Genomic DNA, 26,375 nt, shown 5'->3' on the forward strand with positions numbered 1-26,375 from the left:
TATTGAGTTCAATTTTTCTATTAAATTTTCTAGTATTATTCCCTGATATCGACTAGGAAAGAAATACTATATTGATATTGAATTTTTTTAATATATTTTAAAATTTTAAAATTAATAATCATTAATGTATATCGAAGAAACAACGTAGAAATAATTAAAAAAACTTAAGAGAGAATCTAAATTCCTAAATATTCATGCAAACTATATAAATGACCTGCAGTCTCAAATACATATATCTTAATATCGTAATTAGAAATACCTATGCCGATTTTATGAGAGGTGGAGGCATGGCCTCTCAACGAGGTGAGAAAGAGGGATGTCAAAAAAATTTGTATCTCCGGATAAAATTCATAACGAGTAAGAAATGAATATTGTAAATAGATACTCGCGGGTAACGGGTACATGTATTTTTAATACCCGCATGTTAATAAACGGGTACATGTATCATAGTATCCGTACCCGTGAACAGAGGCGGAACTTGGTTGTGACCATGGGGAGCCATAGCTCCCCTAGGTTTTTAATTTTAGATATATATATATATATATATATATATATATATATATATATATTTAAATTTAAATTTATATATTATTTTTATTAAGTTATATATATATATATATATTATTTACGTATTAAGTTGTGTATATATTTTTAAAATATAAAATAAAAATTAATTTTATGGACCTTAATTAATAAAGTGATTAAGGTTTTGTATTTGATCATAAAGTTTTTTTTAAAGTAAACTATTAATAAAGTGTAAAAGTAAAAAAAAAAAGATTGAGAAAACGAGATTGGAGAGTAGAAAGATCGAATAACTCATATTCACAAGATCTCTTGAATCAGTATCCTAGTATGCATATTAGATTTATGATTATCTCATTACTATATTTCTTCTAAATTAAGTTTTTCCTAAATTAATATGAAAACTAATTTGATTTTAGGAATTCTTTTTATGAATTTAGCATGAACTCTAATTATATCTTCTCAAATTAGTATTACCCTATATTATAAATGTTGGAATTTTATGTTTTTCACTTTATATAATGAATTAGTTGAATAATTTTGAATTGTAATAGAAATTAAAATACCTATTTTGCATGAATTCAATCCATTAGGAAAATTAAAAATTGAAAAGTGTGAATTACTGTGTGAGAATGATTTAAGTAAAAGAAATAAATAATTTTTTTAATTAGTAAATTATATATAAAAAATATAAATTGGCACCCCTAAATTTTTGGTCCAAGTTCCGCCACTGCCCGTGAATATCCGTACCTGCTATACTTTAATTTAAATTAAAAAAACATGATTAAAATTTTAACATATTGATTTTGAATGAGTTATTTTTTTATCAATTAGTTTAAAAAAACAAATTCTTTGTAAACTATCATTCAACACTATTTAAATGAATTATTTGGACTTTGTTTAAAATTTATGAATGTTATGTATTGTATTTTTTTTGAATTTACGATTAAAATATGTTATTAAATATTTATTTTTATTTTTTTAAATATCCACGGATATCGTGGATATTCATAGATATTAAAGAATTATGCGAATATCCGTATAACGGATATTCGACAAATATAGATACGAGTACAAGACAAATATTTATTTAATAGGTAGGATACCGAAGAACTACTTCGCGTACCCTACAGTTACGTGCGTAATGAGAATCTAGATTTTAATTTTTTCATAAAAAATTCTCTTTCTTTAAAGATAATAAAAACATTTTAAAATATATTTAGATTCTGCATCACATCATAATATTATTAAGAAAAAAAAATCTTAAAACAACCTTGTATTTTCATTATAAATAAAGTAAAAAGATAAGAAAATTTTACACAATGACAATAAAAACACTGACATTTATTTTTGACAAATAAATATAATATATAATACATTAATCCAAAGGGATCATCAAAATAATAAATCATTATTTTTATCCATAAATATTGAACAAGTATTGAATTTTTTACGACAACTCATGCATATTACACTAAAACAACTAAACCCTAACTATTTAATTGCCATTAATATCTTAAATTCAGGTTATAATTAAATAACTAATTTCTTAGGTTACTGACATTTATTTCCGCACATGTTTATTTGTTAATTTGACATAGATTAATGACGATGGTCATTAGAAAAAAAAAACATGCCGATTTTTTTAGGCTTATTTCTTTTTCTATTCACATGAAATTATTAACTTCATATTTAAAGAACAAAATATCATATCATACACATTTATGTGTTTATTCTAATTTTATAAATGATATAACCCAGACATAATTGTTGTAATTTTTTTATACATGACACAGCAAAAGAAAAAAAAAATGTTTTCTTTAACTGTGGATCAAACTTGCTTAATATTTTGAAAATTCCAATAAATAACATTGATAGAATGATAATGCGAGTGATAAAAAAGAAAGCAAAAAATAAAAATGAAAAAAGTATTAGAAAACAAATGTCATTATTTTACCTAGAAAAAAAAAAAAGAACCATGTTACTTACCAGGCCAGCTGATTGACTTTTGGTTTTACCATTAACTAATGATTTAATGAAAATGACAATTTTTTTTATAATCTTTACACCTAGATGCCCAAAACAATAAATTAGTTTAAATAGTAATTTAATCATTATATTTAGATATTTAATAGTTTCTGTATTTATTTTTATTTAATTGATTTTTATTTTTTTTAAAAAATCAATATGATCATTTGATTAAATTGATGTTAATATTATTTGATGGAAAAATTCAAGTCTGTTGTCACGTATAAAAAATGATATAATAACTCAATTTTTATTTTTTATAAAATATTTGTGTAAAAGTTCCCATAGATAATAATATACACGTTTTCAACTTCTACACAATTAAAATCAAAATTAGCTATATTTATGAAACTTATGTTATTATATTATCATTATTTTTGTTTGTGTATCGTTATTATTATTTATATATATATATATATTTATATATTTTGTTCTGAGTGTCTGAACGGTGGGATAATTACTATATGTAGAGATATACATATAGATAGATGCAAGTGAAATTGGGATTCCTCCGTTTAGGCACAGCCAGTGCTGCGGTCGTTGCAGTTGGAGAAGGAGGCGCATCTCAGCCACCTCGCCGGGAATCAAAATAAAACCACTTCTCAATTCACTTTTTGGTCTTCCCTTGCTTCTTCCAAATCTGCCAATTCGCGCACAAACACGCTGTAATCGAATTCCCTCTTCCCCAGCAATTCCTCAATTCCACGAAACAAATCCCTAACCCACTCCGATCTGCTCTCCGGTCGAAGACGAAGGGAGTGCAATGGCGGCTCCCAACATGGATCAGTTCGAAGCGTATTTCAGGAGAGCAGATTTGGACGGAGATGGCAGAATCAGTGGAGTTGAAGCCGTCTCTTTTTTCATGGGATCCAATTTGCCCAAACAAGTCCTCGCTCAGGTTTTATTCTGTTTATAATTTCTAATCCAGAGCAAACGTTTCGATTCACTACACTTAAATTGCTTGTTTCGGTATGTGTTTTTTGTTGGAGGGATTGGATTTTCAGCGTCGATGGTTATACTTTCGTTATTGTGTGCTTAGGATAGTTAATTTAGGCTTTCGTCCATCCTTCGTTTCGCTTTTCCTTGAAAATGTTAACCGATCTAGATTATTCTTGTGTAATGTTTCGTGTTCTCGGTGTGAGTTGCAGGTGTGGGCGTATGCTGATCAGGCCAAAACTGGTTTCCTTGGACGCGCAGAGTTTTTTAATGCTCTGAGGTTAGTTACTGTGGCTCAGAGTAAGCGAGATTTAACGCCTGACATTGTGAAGGCAGCTTTATATGGTCCTGCTGCTGCTAAAATCCCTGCGCCGCAGATTAATCTTGCTTCTGTACCTCAACCTGTCCCGAATGCGAGGCCCCATGCTGGGTCTGTTGGGCAGATGGGTGTTACTGCACCCAATTCGGCTCAAGGTTTTGCCTATAGAGGACAAGGGTTAGCAGGTCCTGGTGCAAACCCGCAATATTATCCTTCGCAGCAGAATCCTGCCATCAGACCTCATCAATCCATGCCTGTTTCTGGCGCTCCGCATCTGCAACAGGGTGTTGCAGGCCCAGATATTTCTAGAGGAGTTAACATGGGTGGTCACAATTTCTCAAATCCTGGGCTCTCAAATGATTGGAATAAAGCCAGGCCTGGTATGGTGGCCACCAGACCTGCAGGAATGAACCCGTCGGCTGCCTTACAGACATCACAATCTCCTGTTTCACCAATGCCCCAGTCATCTCCAGTTTCTCCAATGCCACAGTTATCTCCAGTCTCACCAATGCCCCAGTCAACAACTGTTCACACTAAAGCATTGGGTGTTTCTGGAAATGGGTTCTCTTCCAATCCAGCTTTGGGCAATGATTTTTTCTCTGCCGCCTCATCAACACCGAAACAAGAACCTGCTGGGCACAGTTATTCTGTTTCCAATGTCTCATCAGCCATTGTTCCTGTTTCCACTGGTCCCCAGCCTGCAAATAAGCAAAATTCACTAGATTCATTGCAGAGTGCATTCTCATCAGTGTTGCCTGCAAATAGTCAGTTTCAGCGGCCACAGTCTGCACCAAACCAGCAAATTAAACCTCAAGCTTCTTCTTCTCCACATACACCATCTGGGATGACAGGTGGGGTTGGAAATGCAAATTCTGACAATGTGCAGCTTTCTTGGCCAAAAATGAAACCTACTGATGTGCAGAAATATACAAAGGTGTTTTTGGAAGTTGACACTGACAGGGATGGGAAGATCACTGGGGAGCAGGCACGCAGTCTTTTTTTAAGCTGGAGATTACCAATAGGTAAGCCTGTTTCGTTCTGACTGACCCTTTTTGATGTAATTTTCATGGAAGTTGGTACCTTAATGTGATGGCTTGTCAAAAACATAACAAGAACCATAGTCACCTTAAAATTATAGTTTTAGCTTCTTGAATTCAGATTTGTTTTGGGATGGGAAGGGTGTGCCCAATGGCTTTTTTGGTTGACAAGGAACAACCTACTGTGCACTGATGCTGGAATTTTTATTGGTTTTTACTGAGCAAACTTACGACTGACAATGATGCTTTATGGTGTTGAATGGTGGGTGATGAATTGCTACAAGAGTTTATCTCTTGCCTAAGATGATTTGACCATGCGATGATAAGATTCATAGAAGTCTCGGTAAGAAGAGTTCATTAGATGGAGGATAGCAAAGTAAGTAGAAGTAGAGGAAGAAAAAGGAAAATTGTAAAATAATGCACTAAAAAATACCTAGATTTAAATTGGGTTTTGACAAAATATAATGTCATTGTTTGGTCCATGTTGCTGAATCCGCTTAGTGGGGAAATGTTCTTGTTTTGAATCTAATGAACTAAATGAAATATTTTACTAGAAAGGAATAACGACAGTAGGATAAGTATTCTTTCTTGAACAAACTTACCAAGAAAACTAGTATCCCATGGAAACGTAGAAAACGCCACTAACATATGGTACACCCGTTAAAATAGAGAAGCTCTTCAACACTATTGTCCTCTTTTATTATTCTTATTATTTTTTGGTTAAGAACAGTATTTATTGTTAAGCTTAAAATAATACAATCTCATTACAAATGTAAGGGCAAAGAGGACGTCCTTGAAAACATCAATAGTCTTCACTGACCATACTGGACAATTGCATTAACTACACGTTGCCTTAAAATTGTAGTATCCTTTTTCCATCAAAAACCTTTGAGAATCCGCACAAGTTGAGAGGAAACAGATTTTATTATTTGAGAATCCCCAGAGAACATGAAGTAACAATCCCTGTTTTGAATACAGGGTAGAACTTCTCTTAATCTACTTTATTCAATAAGCCACTTGACTTATCTGTGATCAAATGCAACATTTTGCAGTTGTTATACTTTCCTCCCAAATATCATCTCACATTTTGTCACTTGTAATTTTTTCTCTCATATCTTCTTAAATTTAGTCAGTTCCTATTCATCTGGTTGTTGATTAGAAAACTTTTCATATCTATAACTGACTTAGAGTAATTTGATATATATGTATATAGCTTTAAATAAGCAATGGAATATGAAGTGGGAATGTGGATTGCTCCTTTTCAATTATCCGAAAATAGCACTGGTATAAGGAGAAAGAGCAGGGCGAGGTCTAGAAATCTGCAACACTTAATTTGTACCAGTTCAGTAAAGTACTGTTGTGCAGATTAAAAGGATTAGGATTTAGGAGAATAAATTAGAAGCTGAAAAAGAATTTATTAATATTTAGAAAAGAGATGTGAATAATTTATAGTTGAAATTCTTGTATATTAGTCGCACTGAGTAGAATCGAGTGAAAGGGCCTCTAATTCAATTAGATTTCTATTAATGTGAATAGTTCAAGAGATATGAATAATTTGTTGGTGGAAAATTATGCATAAAAGAGCAACATCTAAGCAAGGGAAAACCTCTAAGAAACAAATATTCCCACTGTCGTCCTAGAACCTGATACAATAACTATCTTCAACTCCAAAGAAACATGTAGTGAAAACACACATCTCTTTGTAATAATATCACATGGATTTGCTTGAGTTTAAATGATTGTAGGTTTGCAGCACCCCACCCATTTTAATCCAAGTCATTCATACTATGAATTACTTTGTATCATAATGGATCATTTTTTTAAGAAAGAAAGGTAACGAAGATATTGATAATTTGAGAAGAGATATATAATGGGTTATAGTTATTAGACCTAAGATCATCAACTACACACTTATAAATGTATTTTATTATTGAACCAAGAATCCCTATCAATTCCAAATCCTCATGTTTGACCTCAGAATCACAATAATTAAAATTTCTAGGAGAATAACAAGAAATACTGATAGCTTGAGTTTCAGCTGGATTCTATGATAGATGACAGTCATTTGATTTAGACCTGAGAAATAGATCAACTCAACATTTTGAAATTTACTGGCTATGAACCACAAGAACTTTATTAAAGCCAAATTCCTGTTGATTTTTTTTCCTTCCTGGTGTTATGCTTGATTATTTTTTAAGGGAAAATGACTAGACCCGAGATAAACTCCGCATTTATATATACATTAGGTATGAACCAATAGAATCAACCATGTCCAAATCTCATTCATCCTACATGAATTAGTTATTTGTGAGCTAATTCATGATCTGCTATGTTAAGTAGAACATATTGGCTTGGCTCACATTGTTATACTGTGAGGAACTTGGATTTTTAAATGGAAGATAGAAAAGAAAGCATGACTTTCTTGACTGCAAAATAACAGAAATTAAGAGAGAGATCTTTCTTTTAAGAGGTTACTTTTGACAGACGATTTCTCCTTTCACTAATTCTATTTTGTTTTGGTGGAAATGGGGCGGAAGGAAGTATGAAGGAGAGAAGTATGATAAAAATACTGTCTGCGCAGGTAGTTTGAAAAGACAACTAGGAAGGAGGGGATTCATTTTCATGCGAACCAACAAAAAAGTATCTTCCTCCTAAAGTGGTATGAAATGGAAGGGGAAATGATCTATCTTTTTTGCTTTACTTACTATTTAAAAATTATAATATAATATTAAAAAATAATAATTTGTTTTATGTTATAAAAAAATATTCTATTAAAACATCATACTTTTTAACTATTTTGAAATATTTTTCACATAATTTGTTTATTTTTTTTTTCATTCTCTTTACCATTCATCCAAACAAAGGGAAAAAAAAATCTCTCGCTTCCTATTTCTATCCGTTCAAATGGCATAAGCTTTTCTATTTTACTTCTTCTATATTTGTATTATTGCTTCGTATTTCTTTCCTCTCTATTTCGCTCCACATCCAAACAAATAAGAGTAGCTGAATTCTCAAATGATATAATACAAGATAAAATATTTGTTTCTTTACGTCGGCCAGCTACTTATTTATCTCTCAAATGGCATGTAATTGACTTCACCCTTTTACTAAGTACAATAACTATCCAAACTCACGCCTGATATTACTATCCTCTTGAAATCCAACCTTGTTGGCTATGTTGGAAATTTGTTAGTAAAAGTTGAATATCATCCTCCTATATATTTATTTACCTCTCAAATATCTTCCTACTAACTAAAATAACTGTCCTAACTAACTTCCTTACTCGATCAGACAGCCAGTTTCTTTGCTAAGCATGCTAACTGTCCTATTTATTCAATTCTTGAATGCTACTAAGTAAACTACACTGATAAGATGCTCTTACTAGATTTGTTTCTTTACTATGTTTTTTGGACTGTTTCTTAGCTTCACTATTTTTGAAATTTTCTTGGAGAGCGGATGACCTTTTTGGCATTTCTCCGAAAGCAATAACGTAGTCCGTGGACTTTGTGCAGAGGTTTTAAAGAAGGTGTGGGACTTGTCTGATCAGGACAATGATAGCATGCTTTCTTTGAAGGAGTTTTGCTTTGCTCTTTATTTGATGGAACGGTACAGGGAAGGTCGTCCTCTTCCACAGTCTCTTCCAAGCAATGTCATGTTTGATGAGACATTGATGTCTATGACAGGCCAACCAAAAAATGCTCCTGGAAATGCAGCCTGGGGTATCAACCAAGGTATTTTCTCTTATTTACTCTATCTCCAACATTCTTTTCTTTTTCTCTTATATAGGACTTCTGTTGATGAATTTGTCTACTTTTATCCATCTCAAGGTTTTCAGCAGCAGCAACAAGGGATGCCAGGTGCTCGGCCAGTGGCACCAACTGCTGGTTTCAGGCCACCAGTCCATGGAAGTTCTGCTCAGGCTGATTTCACTACGCAGCCCAACCAGCAAAAATCAGGAACACCTGTGTTGGAGGAGTCCTTTCTGAATCGCACAGATAGTGGTGAGCAGAATGCATCGAACACAAAGCCTCAAGATGCAACAACTGCAGAGAAAAAGGTATTTATATTTATGAAAGTGAAGGTTATCCATAATGTTTTTTTTTTGTTGATGCTTTTGTTTTTTGTTTTCATCAAGGAAGATGCTTTGTCTCCTATTCTTTCATAGTTATCATTCCTTCATCTTCATTTGTTTATGTTTGTTTTGAAGTTCCACTTTATAGAAATTGAAAATTATAAAACTCCTTCTAAAGCCAGGGATTCGACTATATATCTACAAACAAGTGTAAGGTAAAGAGACACCTTTGAAATTGTGAGGCTTTTCTTTCCCAACCAAATACATCAAATAATTGTATAAATTGCAGCCTCCTGTAAAACGACTGTTTCCTTGTTTCTGCCAAAATCTTGTTCCAGTAGAAAGGAAAGGACACACAAGTACAGGTTCACAGTTGTTTGGTACTCCCTTCAGAATTAATGATGATTGTTTGCTGGGTGGACCCAAGTTAGTTTTTGGTGTTGATTATAATTTCACAAGTAAAATTGAAATGAATTACGAGTCTTATAATTTCCTCAACCAGATCTTTTCAGTTTTAAATGGTCTTGGTTCTCTTTCACATTTTGAGATATTATAAATAAAAAATGTTTGTTTTTGCCATTGTAGCCTGAAGAAGCTCAGCTCGTGATTTTGGATTCAAAAGAGAAGATGGAGCTTTACCGGAACAAAATGCAGGAGCTGGTCTGTAATTCATATCTTGTTTCTTTTATATTTTGATCTTAGATTGATGTTTTTTTCTTAAGGCTTAGCATGGTTGAAATAAATTATTTGTTGGCTTCCTTGGCCATACCGCTGGTGGCTCACTTTCAAGTAAACCTGTGTTTAAAAATAAATTTATTGGCCATCTCTGATCTGAAGTTATGTGAATAACTATTGTATGTTTAATGTTGGTTGCTCGGATTTTACAGAAAATAACTTCTAAGGAAAATAGTTCTTTGGTTTATACTAGTATAACTTATAAGCATAATACAAGCTAATTCAAAAAACACAGTAAGTGTACCAAGCTGTGCAATTTAGCTGGAGAGTTTGGTTTGCTATGACAAATGCAAATCATCCTACCGGTGACGGAATTTTTGGCTTTTATGGTTCTAGTTAGCCTTGGTTGAAGCCTAGGAATTGATTTCTGGTTAGGAAGAAGATTGGAAATTTTGAGGGCAAGGAACCACTTTCTTTCAATCCAAGAAACTCTAACTGGAATCATGCACGCAGGGAATAGATGATTTTCAGTAAATGTAGTTTATGTTGATATTTTAGCTGGATCTAGTTAAGGATTTTATTGGGTAAAATCCAATATGATATTTTTAAATATTTTTTATTGCATGATATCAATCTGATTAAAGGACTATGAAGCACTTACTCGCTCCCCATTTCCCCTATGTTTACTTGTACTTTAGGTTCTATATAAAAGCAGATGTGATAATCGATTAAATGAGATAACGGAAAGGGCATCTGCGGATAAGCGGGAGGTATAATCCTTTCTTCTGAAAATGTGATGCATTTTTATGTGAAAAGAATTAGCTATCATTTGGTGGTGTGTTACAGGCAGAATCATTGGGCAAGAAATATGAAGAGAAATACAAACAAGTAGCCGAAATAGCATCAAAATTGACTGTTGAAGAAGCTAAATTTCGTGATATACAGGTAATTAGAAAATCTAAATGGTTGAAAAAATAGGCTATTTTTAAATGGTGAGAGTTATTGCTTACTTGGTATGCACTACATTTTTTATTGCATTGATTGTTCTTATGTTATTGTGAAGGACTGACAACTAAAAGTTTAAGTTGTTAGGCTAAAGCTCAAGAGGGTTTTATATCTAAAAGCACTACCCTTGCTTGAAGCACGCATGTAGGCCCGACTCAACTTATTTTTAAGCCTAAAGCAAAATTTGATACGAGGCCTTTCTAAAATAATCATTATGTTTTATTGACAAAAAAATAAAAGCAATATTTTATTGAAAGTTTATTTTTGATGTTTTTTCTTGATAAAAAATCATTTTATTATTTATTATGATAGATGAAGGATGATAGTTTTCACTGCTATAATTTAACATGATTACATGTACAAAATCAGTTTATAGAAAAAAGTTAAAATTTTAAAAATAGTAATTTAACAAGTTTACGTTAAGTAAACTAAACAGATATAAAGTTGACAACACTACCAATCCTGTAGCTTTGTGTTGCATCCTTATAGCATGAAAGTTGCCACCTTGCTATCTTTTCTTTTCAAGAATTGTTTTTTTAGATTAGAGATCATAACCGTACTCTCCAAAGAATAGATTCACTTCAGAAAGTAAATTGAAATTTATTGTCATGAATGAAAGGTTTAACCACTAAAGATCATATACTACATTTCAATTTTCAATGCATCTTTAACCATTAGTCTGTACATACTTAGGAAAGGAAGGTGGAACTGCAGCAAGCCATTGTCAAAATTGAACAAGGAGGCAGTGCAGATGGCATTCTTCAGGTGAATTTTATTTCTGGAATAAAGATGGGGAGTTCTGGGGAACCTGTCTTGTGCTGTTACTGATGTTTAGCAAAATCCACAGGTCCGTGCTGAACGCATACAGTCAGATCTTGAGGAATTATTTAAGGCTCTAGCTGATCGGTGCAAGAAACATGGGATAGATGTGAAGTCAATTACAATGGTTCAGCTTCCTGCTGGTAATTATTATAACTCATTTTGTCTCATCATGTCTTCTTTCTCGATCAACTATGTTCTTTGTCAATTCTGAAATAATCATTTTGCAACAACAATTTTATGATTTATTTTTACTCAATAGATGTGATTAGTTTATGTGATTCTTTATATTAATGCTTCTGTGGAAGCCTCTTTTTGTGATCTGTAAGACTGTATTTTTCCAAGGACCCTCTTTCAAAAAAGCAAGGGCATTGCATATCAAGTGACTGATAAATTACTTATATGTGTTACAAGTGAATGCTTTTTTCTCTGTTTCTAACTTTAATGTTGTTGTATTGGTGTGCGTGTATGAACCTAATGAACTATAAGGTTGGCAACCTGGAATTCCAGAGGGAGCTGCACTTTGGGATGAAGATTGGGATAAATTTGAGGATGAAGGTAGCCATGATCTTTTTTTATTTTATCCTTACGAAACTCTTCCCTTTTTTTTTTTTGATGAATTAACTTGTTTCATTAATTGCGTTTTTTACTTCTAGGATTTGCCAATGATCTTACTTTTGACCCCAAAAATGCATCTTCAAAACCAAAGCCCGTATTTATTGACGGAGAACAAAATTTCTCTGATGATAATTCTATTCACGGTTCACCTATGAAAGCAAATGGGAAGCAAGAAAATTCTGCTAACGGTGATTATACAGTTGAGGATTACGCACATAGTGAAGAAGACCTGGCTAGAAGCCCCCACGATAGTCTAGCTGGGAGGAGTACCTTGGAGAGTCCTTCTCAAGACTTCTCAAATGCTCACTTTGGAAAAGGTTCTGAAACAGATGCAGAAACACACAGGTATTTTGTTTTATTTTTGTCTCGAGGGTGTGTTTCAGGGGGAGGGGTTGATTTGTCAATTCCCATTTTTTTTTGTTTCTGAATGCATGCCTTTGAGTGAGGCATCTATCTAGTAATTATGACGTTATAATCTATGGCAACAGAAGTTTTGACGAATCGACCTGGGGTGCATTTGACAACAATGATGACGTGGACTCAGTGTGGGGTTTCAAGACCAAGGTAACCCTTTCTACACATAGCTTTAAATTTTGTGATGTTCAGGATATTAACGTAATTAGTCGCCGTTATTCACTAATAATTGTTCTCGGGGAAATTCTTTTGAGATTGTTTCTATACTGAATTGATGTAAGAGATAGACAATGGAGGTCTTTTTTCATTATAATTTTTGGAATGGATTTCTTAGCACATTTACCAAATAACAGAAGAAGGGACGTGATTTTTCAAAGATGAAGTTGCTCTGATGATATAAAGCTACTACGTACTAAATTTTTTACGTTCTGTTTTGTAGGACTCTGACTTCGAGCAGGGAGATTTCTTCAAATCTGATGATTTTGGTATAAACCCCATCAGAACAGGATCTACACATACGGATAACACGTTCCAGACAAAAAGCCCATTTACTTTTGATGATTCAGTGCCTGCAACTCCAGTTTCCAAGTTCGAAAATTCTCCCAGGTACAGTGAGGCGGGGGATCATTTCTTTGACACGTCAAGGTTTGATTCCTTCAGGCACGAAAGTGGATATTCTCCACAGCCAGAGAGGCTTACGAGATTTGATTCCATAAGTAGCAGTAAGGATTTTGGCTTTGGCAATGATAATAAATTCACAAGGTTTGATTCCATAAGTAGCAGTAAGGATTTCGGCTTTGGTAATGATAAATTCACAAGGTTTGATTCCATAAGTAGCAGCAAAGATTTTGGCAACAGTAATGATAAATTCACAAGGTTTGACTCCATAAGTGGCAGCAAGGATTTTGGTTACAATCCTGAGAAGCTCCAAAGGTTTGATTCCATGAATAGCAGCAATGATTTCGGTTTCGGTCAACAAGGGCATGCAAGGTTTGACTCAATAAGTAGCACCAGTGGTCCATTCTCATTCGATGACTCTGATCCATTTGGCTCCTCTGCCCCTTTTAAGGTCTCTTCAGAAAACCATTCTCCGAAAAAGGGTTCAGATAACTGGAGTGCATTCTAGCTTCCATCCAACTCTTCCCCGGGTTTTCTTTGTTTCCATTTCCTTGATTGTTCATGATAGCCTATTTTTTTGTGTATAGCTAGAAGAAGAAAAGCTGGACGGTAACATTATATGGTGTGTTTGAAGAGAGTTTTTCCTCTTCTTTTTTCTTTCCTTTTTTCTTTTTTGTAATGCGCGGACGAGTGTGAAAGATAGATAGATAAAATTAAATGTCTTGTTGTGTATCATGATTGTACTATTGAGTTTAATGGCAAGTGCATCCAAAGTTTTTGTTTTCTTGGTTTTTCATTACATGCATTCCAATGCCATTTTCGACTGCTTCTTCTCATTTAACTATTATCAGACACAATAACTCACATTGCTCAAACTACTTTTATTCACAATAATTGTTTAAATAATACTGTTTACTTTTATTATTAGAATTTGGTAAAAAAATAATTCAAAGTAGTTCGAATATAATATTCTTTTTTCCAAATGACGTTATTTACAACATTTATTCAAATAACTGTTTGCTGTTCACTATCAAAATTTAATTTGAAGTATGATTCTGACCTTCATTCTAACACACCGATTTACTTTTTCAATTTTTTAATTAAAAAAACAAAATTATAAACAAATTAAAAAATTAAAAATATAATAATAAAAATAGCTAATATTTTATAACATCTGTAATCTTTAAAATTTATTTTGTAATAACTTAATAAATTGTTAGATTTAGTTAATATTGATATTTTTGTTAAATAAATAAATTATTTGATAGTAAAAATAAAATTTAAATTAATGATTTGAGTGTATCCATAATTGAATGTATTTATTAATTTAATTATAAATAATGTATAAAATTAAATTTATTGCAATAACTAAACGATCTCTCTCTCTATATATTGTTAAGTATAATAAACCTTTTTAAATTAAATAAGTATATTTTGTTTTGATAAATATTGTAATCTATTTTCTTTAGTGATGTTGTGTTAAATTAAAGTTTAAAATTGAGTATATCAAATTTTAATCATGAATAATAATAAAGAATGTTATTTGAGTGAATATTATAAACAGTATATAATTTGGAAAAATATTGTATTATACCATAGTGCTTTGAAAGAAGTTTCTATACTACTAATACAAATAAGAAAGATCACATTATGTTGAATACTCAGGTTTCCCGTGAGTGGTGAAGAAAAAAGCCATTTTTCACGTTCTGTGTAATAATATTCATATGTTCCAGTTGCAACTATGCAGTATGAACTGAACCTGCTGCTGCTGATTTTTTCTATTCAGTTCTTCCACCGTTTCCAGAATTTGATGTTCTTCTTCTTTCGTGCACTGCGACTTATTCACGTTTCTATATTTTGACGTAAGACGCTTCGTCACACATTTTTTTTGTTTGGATTCTCTATCTGCAAAATCGATATCGATAGTTATTAATTTTAAAATATTAAAATATATTAAAATTATCTTTAAAATATAAAAACAGTGTATATTTAATACTTAACCAGTAAAATACAAAAAATTCAGCCAAAAAACTAGACTTCACGTTTTTGCAGATACTAATTTATTATGATGCCATTTTTCTTTAAACACTGTTTTTAGTCTGCATCAACGAAAAGTTATATACCCTTAATAGAAATAAGGTAATTGTTTTCTTTAATTTAGACCTTCATAATTAAAGTGAAATATCCCGTTAAACCCGTGGAAAATGGAAGAAATTTTAATAGAAAATGTATATTTTTAATCAGTAGTCCTGTCAAATATTTTCACTAAGAGTAAAATTTACTTGACTACAACTAATTGCTTTCGGTCTAAATTTTTTTATTTTATAGCTATAGTTTTATAAACAGTAATATTCTACTTGTTCCGATATATTAAAAGGAAACAAATATAAGAGGAAAATAATTTTACCTGTTAGTCATTTGTTTCTCCAAACCAAAGTCTTTGTTACTTATAGTTGACAAGGTTAATAATATATAGTTGATAAGGTAGTTAAATGAGTTATGAGTATTAAGAAAAAGAAAATATTTTTTATTATTAAATTTTGACAATTTTTTTTATAACTTTAAGTATATTTTTAAATAATTTTTATCTTTTTATTTTTAATATTTTAAAATCATTAAAAAAATATCGACTATAGTAAAAAAGAGTTGTCAATAATAAAAATATCATTGTCCGAAAGAAAATAAAACAGCAATAGACACACGAAAGTAAATAACAGCTGGAGGTGTTCAATTAACACACTCACCTTAAAGTCTTCCAATTCATACTTTACAGTCTTCCAATTATATAGTACTGTTCAAACAATCAATAAACATATACTCACAATATTATGATGAAAAAAGTTATTTGAATTTTCTTTTTATATTTTTGATGTTATATATTGTCATTTTTTTTTAAAGTTTTAGTATTTTAAAATATATTAATTTTAATATATTTTGAAGAAATAACAACAAAAATTTTAATAAAAAAATCCCTACCGTAAAAAAAAAGAATATATAGATCAAAATCCAAAGTCAAGACTATAAAAGAAATAGATCTATCAATATAGCTTTTTTTTTCCTATCAATTATTAATATTCATTAAAAAAATCTTCACTGAATTTTAAAAACCTGCGTCTGCATGATTCAACAGTTAGCAGTGATAGAAATTTTGCTAATAAGTACATAAAATCATGGATTAAGAAATTAAAAATACAAAATTCAAATATTAGACTATTCAAAAGGTTTATTTTTATAATTTAATTATTTAGTAAGTGTAAGAATAAACATTTGTCATCTCTTTATACTACTGATTGAATCATTGGTATTTGTAATTTCAAAATTTAAAACATGCGACTTCTTTTTTTATGTTTATAAGAACACTTTAAAACACTTACTATTAAATATTAACACAGAACTTACATTACATCCTCTTCTTAGTATTAATACAAGCCAAAGTTCAAACTTCAGATTCAACCATAAATATAAAACTTTTCTGAAAAAAAAAATTGAATTTAGAACAACACTGTACCTAAATTTTGTCCGTTATTATTTTATTAAGACATTATAGGAGCCAAGCTGTCTTGTTGGATGGCCCAGGTGGATGAAAGCTCCATCTTCTCTCTTTCCATTTGTCTCACATCCTCACTGTAACAATCCAGTCAACCTTCTCTCTCCCCATCTTCAATTTTTTCTTAAAAATCATTTTTTTTATCTTTATGTTTTCTTTTTCCAAGGTTTTTCAATTTCTTGTTTCTTATTTTTGGTGTCTCTCTTCTTCTACTCCCTCAACCTCTGCCCCTCTTCTGCTCCTGCAATTCCAACTCTTTAACCATGCCCCAACTCCAATTTCGCTGCCCCGTCAACTCTCTGTCAAGGGTTTCTCTTTAATTCTCAAATTAACACTAAAAGTAGGTTTTTTTATTTTTTTTCTCTTCTGGGTCGCTGCTTCTCTCAGCTCGAACACGGGTACCCTTCTTGCTGTTTATTAGATTGCCGTCGTTTGCGATTTGCGATGTGTTTTTGAATCCTTACTGTCCGTTCGTTTTGTTTTGTTTGGTCATTTGTTGTCGCCCAACGGCACTTACTCTCTACTCTGCCAAGAGTTTCTGTTTTTGATTGAATTATGATGATTACTTAAAACACCATCAGTTTCTGTTTAAAGGAAGGTTAGATTGAAGTAATTTGCATCACCCTGTTTTAAATTATGGGAATACGCAATTCTGGGAGATCTGTTTGTTATGTTTCTTGGTTGTTGGTATTGGGACATTATTGTAATTAACGTCCGACACAATTATTAGTTTCTGTTTCTATTCGGGTAGCTCGTGTTTTTCTTCCATTGGCTGAAGATCATAGAAAATATACAAACTTCTTCAATTTTCATTCATAGTCACTTACGAATCATCATTATTGGCATAACTTTCCAAGCAGTCGTTATAGAAGTTAACAGAGTCACCCTACAGTCACATAATGTAAAGTCTAATTCTATATAAATGCCACACATTTACATCGAATTTGTTTGATCTTGCACATGTTCAAAGTTTGTCGGCGTTACCTTAACCTTGTGTTGTTTGTGACAACAGATCAGTGTGTATATGATGGCTGCGAGCTGGGATGGAAGTAATGACCCTGGCAGCCAGTCAGATGATAGTTTTCATTTTGAGAGGTTGCACATTGAGCCTCTGTATGATGCTTTTGTGTGTCCATTGACGAAGCAAGTGATGCGTGATCCTGTTACTTTAGAAAATGGACAGACTTTTGAACGTGAAGCAATTGAAAAATGGTTCAAGGAGTGTAGGGAGAGTGGGAGGAGACTGGTTTGCCCTTTGACTCTTCAGGAGTTAAGAAGCGCAGAGCTGAATCCAAGCATGGCTTTGCGTAACACCATTGAAGAGTGGACTGCGAGAAATGAAGCTGCACAGCTGGACATAGCTCGCAGATCGTTGAACATGGCGAGTCCAGAGAGTGAAACTCTTCAGGCCTTAAAGTATGTGCAGTACATCTGTCAAAGAAGTCGATCAAACAAACACACTGTCCGCAATGCAGGGCTTATACCAATGATTGTTGACATGCTGAAGAGTGGAAGCCGTAAGGTTCGATGTAGAGCTCTGGAAACCCTTAGAGTGGTGGTAGAAGAAGATGATGAGAACAAGGTTTGTCATTGTCATTGTCATGTCATGTCATAGTTTGATGGTTATCATTTCATTTCCTTTCTGGTTTTTGGTATCATAAATGTGCTGTTGGGAAATAAATCCATGTTGACATGTTGTGTTTGGTCCAAAGGAATTGTTGGCCGAAGGGGATACTGTGCGTACTATAGTGAAATTCCTTTCCCACGAGCTTTCTAAGGAGAGAGAGGAGGCTGTGTCCTTGCTTTACGAACTCTCGAAGTCTTGTACCCTCTGTGAGAAGATTGGTTCAATCAACGGAGCCATTCTAATATTAGTAGGGATGACAAGCAGCAATTCAGAAGATCTTCTCACTGTTGGGAAGGCTGAGGAAACATTGTCCAATCTGGAGAGGTGTGAGGCTAATGTTCGGCAGATGGCTGAATGTGGTAGATTGCAGCCTCTTCTTACCCAACTTCTTGAAGGTACTATTATCCTATAACACCGTACCCATGTTAATTTTTGAAAGAGCATAATTTGCGTGTATTACACAAAAAATAAAACGAACTCTCTTGACTCAAAGTAAATAACACTTAGGTCAAAATAGTTTCGTCCCTTCTGGTTGGAGTTAGCTTTTATTTATAGACAAAGTAGTTACAAATCGGTTTTATTTCCTAGAAAATAGGAGAATATTTCAGTTACAGAAAGTAATAACAAAAATATAAAGATTACAAAGATAATAATTAGTATTTGTTAATAAAATTTAAACTATATATAGGATAGTCTTAGTCCCAATTTCTGAGTCCATAAACTTTAGATAGGCTTTTTTGGACGTTCTATCTTTATTTAAGTATCGGGTTGGGTCTCGGACGACCAGGATGGTAGGTTTTATTTCATATTATGTTTTGGAATTATTTGGAGGGCAAATGCAAAATTATATTTATTTTATGGATATTGCAAGAATCTCATGAAATGAACATTTGGGACTTTTGAAAACAGTCTGACTTGCCATAGATGCTGATAGGGACTTAGGTATTATGAGGTGTCTAAGTCTCATATTGAGTATTATGGGATGTTCTGTGGAGTATTTTAGTGTTTGGTTCTGCTCCTCTTAGCCTTGTTAAATAAATGGAACTAAAGGAACACTATTGAACACACCTTATTTTAATCATTCAGATTTCAGATGCTTTATTTTCATTCTTCTGAAATAAGGTTTCACCGCATCACTCACCTGTTCTATGCATGCATGAATTTGGTTTTCCATTTCTATGTTTTGTCATTTTTAGAATTTATGTATGCTGTATACAGAACTATACAAAATGTTTAAAATAGTGACTATACAGTATCTTACTATGACTTGCAATTCAACAAGCTGCACAAGTGTTGTTTATTGTGACAAATGTTTCAGACAGAGAAGTATAGGAAATTGATGAATTATTTACATTAAAAACTCTAAATGTTTGGCATGAAGATTGGTCCCTTGCTTGTAGAACTTCATATTCCATGCGGGTATCAAGTTATTTTCATTAAAATGTGTGCAGGTCCACCAGAAACCAAACTCTCCATGGCTGGATTCCTTGGTGAGCTGGTTTTAAACAATGATGTTAAAGTTCTTGTTGCAAGAACTGTGGGTTCATCTCTGATCAATATAATGAAAAGTGGTAACATGCAATCAAGAGAAGCTGCACTGAAGGCACTAAATCAGATATCATCATGTGACCCAAGTGCAAAGATATTAATAGAGGCTGGAATACTTTCTCCTCTTGTCAATGACCTTTTTGCAGTAGGTCCTAACCTGCTTCCCACACGGTTGAAAGAGATCTCTGCTACCATTCTTGCCAGTGTTGTAAACTCCGGAGAAGACTTCTATTCCATTTCATTTGGACCTGATCACCAAACTCTGGTCTCAGAGGATATAGTTCGTAATCTACTCCATCTTATAAGCAACACTGGTCCAGCAATAGAGTGCAAACTACTACAAGTTCTTGTTGGACTTACCACTTCTCCAACCACAGTTCTCAGTGTTGTGGCTGCTATCAAAAGCTCTGGTGCCACAATCAGTTTAGTCCAGTTCATTGAAGCACCACAGAAAGATCTGCGTCTGGCTTCCATAAAACTTCTTCAGAATTTGTCTCCTCACATGGGTCAGGAACTAGCCGATGCACTACGCGGCTCGGTCGGACAGCTTGGAAGTCTAATAAAAGTCATATCAGAAAATACAGGGATCAGCGAAGAGCAGGCGGCGGCGGTCGGCCTCTTAGCCGACCTACCGGAAAGGGATTTAGGCCTCACAAGACAGCTACTAGATGAAGGTGCCTTTGTGATGGTCATTTCCAGGGTGATTGCCATCAGGCAGGGAGAGATCAGAGGCACTCGCTTCATGACACCATTTCTTGAAGGGCTTGTGAAGATTGTTGCTAGGGTTACCTATGTCTTGGCCGAAGAGCCGGATGCCATTGCACTCTGCCGTGACCACAACCTTGCTGCACTCTTCATTGACCTGCTTCAGTCCAATGGACTTGACAACGTGCAGATGGTTTCTGCCACAGCTCTGGAGAATCTATCAGTAGAGTCAAAAAACCTAACCAAATTACCGGAGATGCCGCCGCCCGGTTTTTGCGCCTCGGTGTTTTCATGCTTCAGCAAGCAGCCGGTGATCAGTGGATTGTGCAGGCTCCACAGAGGAATCTGCTCTTTGAAGGAAACATTTTGCCTTTATGAAGGGCAAGCAGTGCTTAAGCTAGTAGGGCTACTGGACCACACAAATGTGAATGTTGTTGAGGCAGCACTTGCTGCATTATCAACTTTGATAGATGATGGAGTAGACATAGAACAAGGTGTGGCGATTTTGGTTGAAGCAGAGGGAGTGAAGCCTATACTTGATGTTCTACTTGAGAAGAGAACAGAGACATTGAGAAGAAGAGCGGTTTGGGCTGTGGAGAGACTGTTAAGAACAGATGACATAGCCTGTGAGGTTTCTGCAGACCAGAATCTGAGCACTGCACTTGTGGATGCATTCCAACATGGTGATTATCGAACTAGACAGACCGCTGAGCGTGCTCTCAAACATGTTGACAAGATACCAAACTTCTCAGGAATCTTTCAGAACATAGGATGAATATTCATGTTTCACTGTTCTTTCTCTTCATCGTCATCACAAAAATTTGTATGTAATTTGTATTGTGCGTAGCAGTTTTGGATTGTATCTATGCTTATCCTTTTACTATATGCAACATTTATCCAACTACAGTTGTTGGGGATTGCTGTATACACCTTCGTTGCCCATTCTTTTATGAGCTCTCTTCATTTGTTGCTCCTTTTATTCTCCATTTTGCAACTTCACTCACCATCTCTGAACTCACATTTTTATGTTCTCCATTTTTTGTTACATCAATGTGGTCTTTTTCGCATATTAATCATGATTTTTATTAAATGAAGATGTTTGAAAATAAGTAAGTCTCACTTTTAATAAAAGTGTTCTAATTTTTCAGTTTTCAATAAATGTTAACTAATAATTATTAAAATAATCGTATTATGTACAGAATTACTTGAAAATATCACTTCACCACCCTAAAAAAATCTTTTAACCAAGTTTTAAGTCTTATAAATTATATTTTTAATAAAAATATTGTTTCGTCAAATATTATTTTCTTTTATATTTTTCAATTGAATCACTCTTTTCCGTTAAGTTTTACTATTAAGCGTAACTATGCATCATTATTGGATACATGTTTCCAATAAAAAAGAAACTCAAAATTTGAAATTCCTCCTAAATTTTCATATTTTCATTTGAATTCATATTAAAAGTTTTCATTCTATTAAGTATTCAACATCTTCATGTTTTTCAAATAAATATATGTCGGCAATCGAGGGTGACGTAACCTTTTAGTTAAGCAAAACACCACAAACTTGCAAAAATAACAAAAATTAAGTTGTTATACTCTAATTGTTTAACTAAACACCATTGTTACGTTTCTCAATATGATTGATTTGATATTTTTAATATTTAATTTATAAGATAAAAGAATATCATTTTTTATAAAAATAATTATGGTTCTAGAATTTCAATTTTTTTATTATCCAAGTTTATAATATTCTTGAGATTGCGATTCAGTCACCCCAACTGACAATAGGAACTTTATTAAAAATTATAAAGACTTTGAACACTCAACAAACAAATATTTATACTATGGACCCAATTCAATACACTTAAATTTATAGTATACTTTGAACTTAACAAAGTTTTTTTTTTCCTTCCATAGATACAAGTAAAAATAATACATAAGTAACAACTGCCCCACTCCAATTAATAACAAACTTTAACCACAAGAACTTAATTAAAAAATATAAAAATTTCAGGTACTGAAATATTTTTAATAAAAACTCAATTGAAACTCCTAAATGTAGGTGAACTTGTGAAAATTTAATAGAATTTAAGCGTAACTACCACAATTTCAGGAAAAAAATTTATACATTCATCCGTGGTTATAGTTAGTTTATGATCGCAAATGTAGTTAAATTACCTTTTAAATATCACATGAAGCAGATATTTCTTCCAAAATGTTTTCTTTTAGGCAATTGTTAAAATTGACCCCCCAAAAAGTTTTATTTTATTATAGATGTTGAAAAAATAGTGTGTAAAATAAACACATTGCAAAAATGATTTTTTTTTTCTTGTATTCTATTTTGCTCCTGCCTTAATGTTTCGAACTTGTCTATGTCTAGCCGTAGTCCACACGCATAATAGTTAGTGATTCAAACATCTCAGATCCCATGGCCATTTCAGAACCTTTACGACCAAGTAGTAAAAAATTGGATTTTTGTCTCTTTAATAATAGCAAGAATAAAAAAAACTTAACTTAAGTACTCAAACCGAAAATATTCATGAGAAAAATGTATTGGGGGGGCTTGTTAGAGCAAAGAAACAGGTTTTTATATTGTCAAGATTTTGGAACTATTTACTGACATACGAGAATACTACTTACTTTCATGTGTTTTCATGAGAATTTCAGTAACAGAAGTAAGGGTGCAACAATGCACCTAATATCACACATTATATACTCGTTTCCATCATTAAGACAATCTAACTTGGATTGCATATGAGAATAGAGAGATATGACAAAGTCATAACGAGGCTCATTGATGCAACTCCAGAAACTCGATGCACAGGAGAAATAATACAAGAGCAAAGTCAGTGTGGAATTCAACTTTTATGATTGGTGAGAAATGAATTAAATAAAAGGTACATGAGAAGCACAGAAACAGAGAATCACGGAGTTCGGAAGATTTGCCCATATACAATTATTTGCAGCCAATATAGAGCAGGACTTACCGGTCATGCTGCATCTCGAAACAGAGAAGGAAGATCTAAGATGATTCTGATGTTTGGCACCATACATGCACAATGGATTTCAAAGGTGTAGCACTGCCACAGATTTGGTCAAGCAGGAAGAACCATCGAGCTCATGAGTAACATGGTTCCCTGAAATATGGTTCCATTTTGTGATATCAGACACATCACAAACAGTGAAAAAACCTAACACCCGACCAAATATTTTGAACATCTCTACCCCAAAAATGAGGTTTTTATCCGACAGAAAAACAGCACTCCAGTCCATTGGAGCATCAGGATGAACTGAGGCTTCAGTCCAGGTGAGATACGCGAGATCCAACTCCCATAGTTTTCTAACAGCCTTGTTTCGTTGCCCAATTTGACCATCTCCTTCACACCAGGACACAGAAAACATGAAAAGCCGGCCACTAGAAGATACAAGTATGGGGTAGTATTCGTGGACACGAGGCGGGATCGGTGTGGTTTGAATTCCAATCCAACAACCTCGTTCAATGTCATATGCTGCAAGCTTGTCTGTTTCAGAATAAACATAGAACATTCTGCCACAAACAATTCCAGAACGAGCAACCCCAAAATCAAAAGGTAATCTTGGGATTTCAGTCCATTTATTTGACACAGAATCATAGATTTCTCCAGAGTCCAGAGGCTCATCCCAGGATCCCAAACCTCCTACAGCTATCAACAAGAACCTCTTACTGCCCTTTGAGCTTGAATGGTCACTTTTTTGTCTAACAAATTTGTATGCCTTTCGACTGGGCAAAGACAAAGCTTCAGTCTCATTAAAAGAAGATCTGCAGTGACGTCTCAGCGAAAGCTTGTGAGGATCCTCATAAACATCTGAAATGCCACCAATCCTCGATCTTGGAAAGCGTCTATCCGGGCGATTTTGATGACTCTGGCAAGTTGGAAAATCCAAACTGACCTCAGAGACTCCTAATATAGGATTTGATCTAGCATATTTCATGTAGGGCATTTTGCGCCAAGATTTTGTCAATGGACTAAACACAAGAACCCCTTTGTGTGTCCTGTAGGAGCTTCTATCCACTTTCCCGAAGTTAGTCAGGCTAGAACACCCTCCAACAATGAAGATATCATCATGTATACCGGCAACAGAGAACAGGAACCTTCCTCGGAGAAAATGAGCATCAATCCTGTGCCATTGATTCAGAGACACGTCAAGTGCATGTATCTCACCAGAACAAAAACCATCTTTAACAGCACCAAACAGAAACAACCATGGACTCTGGTAGGAACCCTCCCTTCTCATTTGGAGAAACCTAGGAGTGGTGGTCAAGGACCTCCATTTTTTGCACACAAGTCGGGCATTCATGAGACTTGTCAATGGGAGCCTCACCAAACACATTTCAAGAATATCATCAGGAAGAAAGATATGCATTCTGTTGTTTGTCAAAAATTCTTCAAGCTCTGAATTCTTTCGGTTGTGTCTCCTCCAAAACCTGTCCTTCACCCCATATGAAAAGCAATCCACAGCAGTTTCTTCAGGGCCACAAATCGGCTTATATCCCTTTCCCTCGTCACTGGCACTAGATCTCCTTCTACTGTTTGAATCACCAAAATCATCACTGGTGTCAGCACCTACCTTGCAACCCCCACCTCGTCCATAAAGATTTAAGCATCTTAAAGAAACTCCATTCACATCATCATCATCTTCTTCCACCGCATTCCTGTTATTCTTCTTCTTCAACCTCTGACTGAAACTCCTCACAAGTCGCTTTGACACACTCAAATTCTGTAAATCTTGACAATAAGATTCGTCTGCCCCCAATCTTCCAGAAAACATTATGCTCACTAATTCTTCACAAAAAAATATACAACACCCATCGCTATCTGGCAAATTTGCTTATAGAGCAGCACGCAAGCCCCCCTTCTATGATTCATCAAATAAAAAGAAAAAAAAAAATTACAGATTTAAGCATTGTCAAGGAATAGAAGACATATATACACACACACACTCCTTGCAAAGCCACTCGGTATTAATGTCTCGGTTAATTTTCCACATCTAACCGCCAGAATTTTATGATTAAAACAAAAGGGAAAACGAAAGTGATCCTGAAAATAAAAATAAAAAATAAAAAAAAGGGATTTTTACCTGGCAAAGCCAATCAATGAGTCCAGATCCTGAAGGGAAACGTACAAGTATGATTAAAATTGGCAGTTTAATAGGAAACTAACGGTATGTGATGTCGGAAGAAGGTTGTGAGAGAGTGATTATAGTGAATCCCTGTGATGAGTGTGAACAGTGAGTGGTAGCATATATTTCGCAGAAGCAAAGACATTGATTTCATAGAGACACATAACTTTGCGGTTTGACGAATCTAACACATAACGGAAACCTCACAGAATTCCAAAGACGGAAAGAGAAAAAGGAAAAGGAAAAGAAAGAAGACTTACATTGCAATGCAATTGGGAAAGAAATGAAATGAATCACCAATTTCTTGCTCCATTGGAAATCCTCGTCTTATACCTACCCCAACTTTACCTTTTCCATTTTATGCATCACATCCAAAAATCAAAAAATAATAATAATAACAATAATAATTAAATAAATACAAACAAAAAATTTGGACAGTAAACAACAATGTTGTGGCTTGATTGGTTGGGACGAGAATTTAGTAAAGCCGCTGCAACACTGAAGAAAAGCGACCCGTCGGTTTCTCCTTTTAATATTTATATTAATATCTTTTTTGTTTATTATTCTGCAGCTAATTTTTTTTGTCCTAACTTTTTCTTTTCTTTTCTTTTTCTTTTTGCTTTTTTCCGCACTCATACGCTGCTAACATGTTTTGTAATGATACATGTCGAAAATAAAAAAATGTCATGTAATAATAACTCTAAACTCAGCATTCAATTCCCC

The 26,375-nt window shown here is 33.7% G+C and overlaps 3 protein-coding genes across 9 annotated transcripts; 2 read left to right on the forward strand and 1 right to left on the reverse strand.

The window, feature by feature from the left end:
- Window positions 1-3,021: 3,021 nt before the first annotated feature.
- Window positions 3,022-13,847, forward strand: LOC114164719 (epidermal growth factor receptor substrate 15). Of its 2 annotated transcripts, none has more exons than XM_028049466.1 (13): window positions 3,022-3,448; window positions 3,699-4,827; window positions 8,355-8,573; window positions 8,670-8,899; window positions 9,500-9,574; window positions 10,288-10,359; window positions 10,436-10,534; window positions 11,288-11,359; window positions 11,442-11,556; window positions 11,903-11,971; window positions 12,070-12,376; window positions 12,523-12,595; window positions 12,885-13,847. In XM_028049466.1, exons 1-13 carry the CDS (start codon window positions 3,314-3,316, stop codon window positions 13,569-13,571), a joined length of 3,282 nt encoding a protein of 1,093 aa, XP_027905267.1. In that variant the 5' UTR covers window positions 3,022-3,313; the 3' UTR covers window positions 13,572-13,847. The 2 variants fall into 2 exon arrangements, with proteins under 2 accessions (XP_027905267.1, XP_027905266.1); XM_028049465.1 differs by having other exon boundaries at window positions 3,024-3,448; window positions 12,520-12,595.
- Window positions 13,848-16,694: 2,847 nt separating this feature from the next.
- Window positions 16,695-21,463, forward strand: LOC114163042 (U-box domain-containing protein 44-like). 2 transcript variants are annotated; one of them, XM_028047089.1, is made up of 4 exons: window positions 16,695-17,008; window positions 17,623-18,192; window positions 18,323-18,632; window positions 19,689-21,462. In XM_028047089.1, exons 2-4 carry the CDS (start codon window positions 17,635-17,637, stop codon window positions 21,263-21,265), a joined length of 2,445 nt encoding a protein of 814 aa, XP_027902890.1. In that variant the 5' UTR covers window positions 16,695-17,008; window positions 17,623-17,634; the 3' UTR covers window positions 21,266-21,462. The 2 variants fall into 2 exon arrangements, with proteins under 2 accessions (XP_027902890.1, XP_027902891.1); XM_028047090.1 differs by lacking the exon at window positions 16,695-17,008 and adding an exon at window positions 17,016-17,511 and having other exon boundaries at window positions 19,689-21,463.
- A 1,641-nt stretch (window positions 21,464-23,104) lies between these two features.
- LOC114163337 (F-box/kelch-repeat protein At5g42350-like) lies at window positions 23,105-26,134 on the reverse strand. 5 transcript variants are annotated; one of them, XM_028047585.1, is made up of 3 exons: window positions 25,913-26,134; window positions 25,611-25,639; window positions 23,105-25,388 (listed from the first exon to the last, which is right to left on the reverse strand). In XM_028047585.1, exon 3 carries the CDS (start codon window positions 25,299-25,301, stop codon window positions 23,559-23,561), a length of 1,743 nt encoding a protein of 580 aa, XP_027903386.1. In that variant the 5' UTR covers window positions 25,302-25,388; window positions 25,611-25,639; window positions 25,913-26,134; the 3' UTR covers window positions 23,105-23,558. The 5 variants fall into 5 exon arrangements, with proteins under 5 accessions (XP_027903386.1, XP_027903390.1, XP_027903389.1 ...); XM_028047589.1 differs by having other exon boundaries at window positions 23,105-25,385; window positions 25,913-26,119; XM_028047588.1 differs by having other exon boundaries at window positions 23,105-25,385; window positions 25,611-25,742; window positions 25,913-26,119.
- Window positions 26,135-26,375: the final 241 nt, after the last annotated feature.

The sequence above is a fragment of the Vigna unguiculata genome, chromosome 9 (genome assembly GCF_004118075.2).
Source record: "Vigna unguiculata cultivar IT97K-499-35 chromosome 9, ASM411807v1, whole genome shotgun sequence".
In the NCBI taxonomy this organism is placed as follows: domain Eukaryota; kingdom Viridiplantae; phylum Streptophyta; class Magnoliopsida; order Fabales; family Fabaceae; genus Vigna; species Vigna unguiculata.

Bases quoted from the DNA above. Each gene is read 5' to 3' on its own strand.
- LOC114164719 (XM_028049465.1), top strand. From the start codon at position 3,314: ATGGCGGCTCCCAACATGGATCAGTTCGAAGCGTATTTCAGGAGAGCA. The intron at 4,828-8,354 runs GTAAGCCTGTTT...GACTTTGTGCAG, and splicing joins AAGCTGGAGATTACCAATAG to AGGTTTTAAAGAAGGTGTGG. The intron at 9,575-10,287 runs GTCTGTAATTCA...CTTGTACTTTAG, and splicing joins GGAACAAAATGCAGGAGCTG to GTTCTATATAAAAGCAGATG.
- LOC114163042 (XM_028047089.1), top strand. From the start codon at position 17,635: ATGATGGCTGCGAGCTGGGATGGAAGTAATGACCCTGGCAGCCAGTCA. The intron at 18,193-18,322 runs GTTTGTCATTGT...TTTGGTCCAAAG, and splicing joins AAGAAGATGATGAGAACAAG to GAATTGTTGGCCGAAGGGGA. The intron at 18,633-19,688 runs GTACTATTATCC...AAATGTGTGCAG, and splicing joins TCTTACCCAACTTCTTGAAG to GTCCACCAGAAACCAAACTC.
- LOC114163337 (XM_028047585.1), bottom strand. From the start codon at position 25,301: ATGTTTTCTGGAAGATTGGGGGCAGACGAATCTTATTGTCAAGATTTA.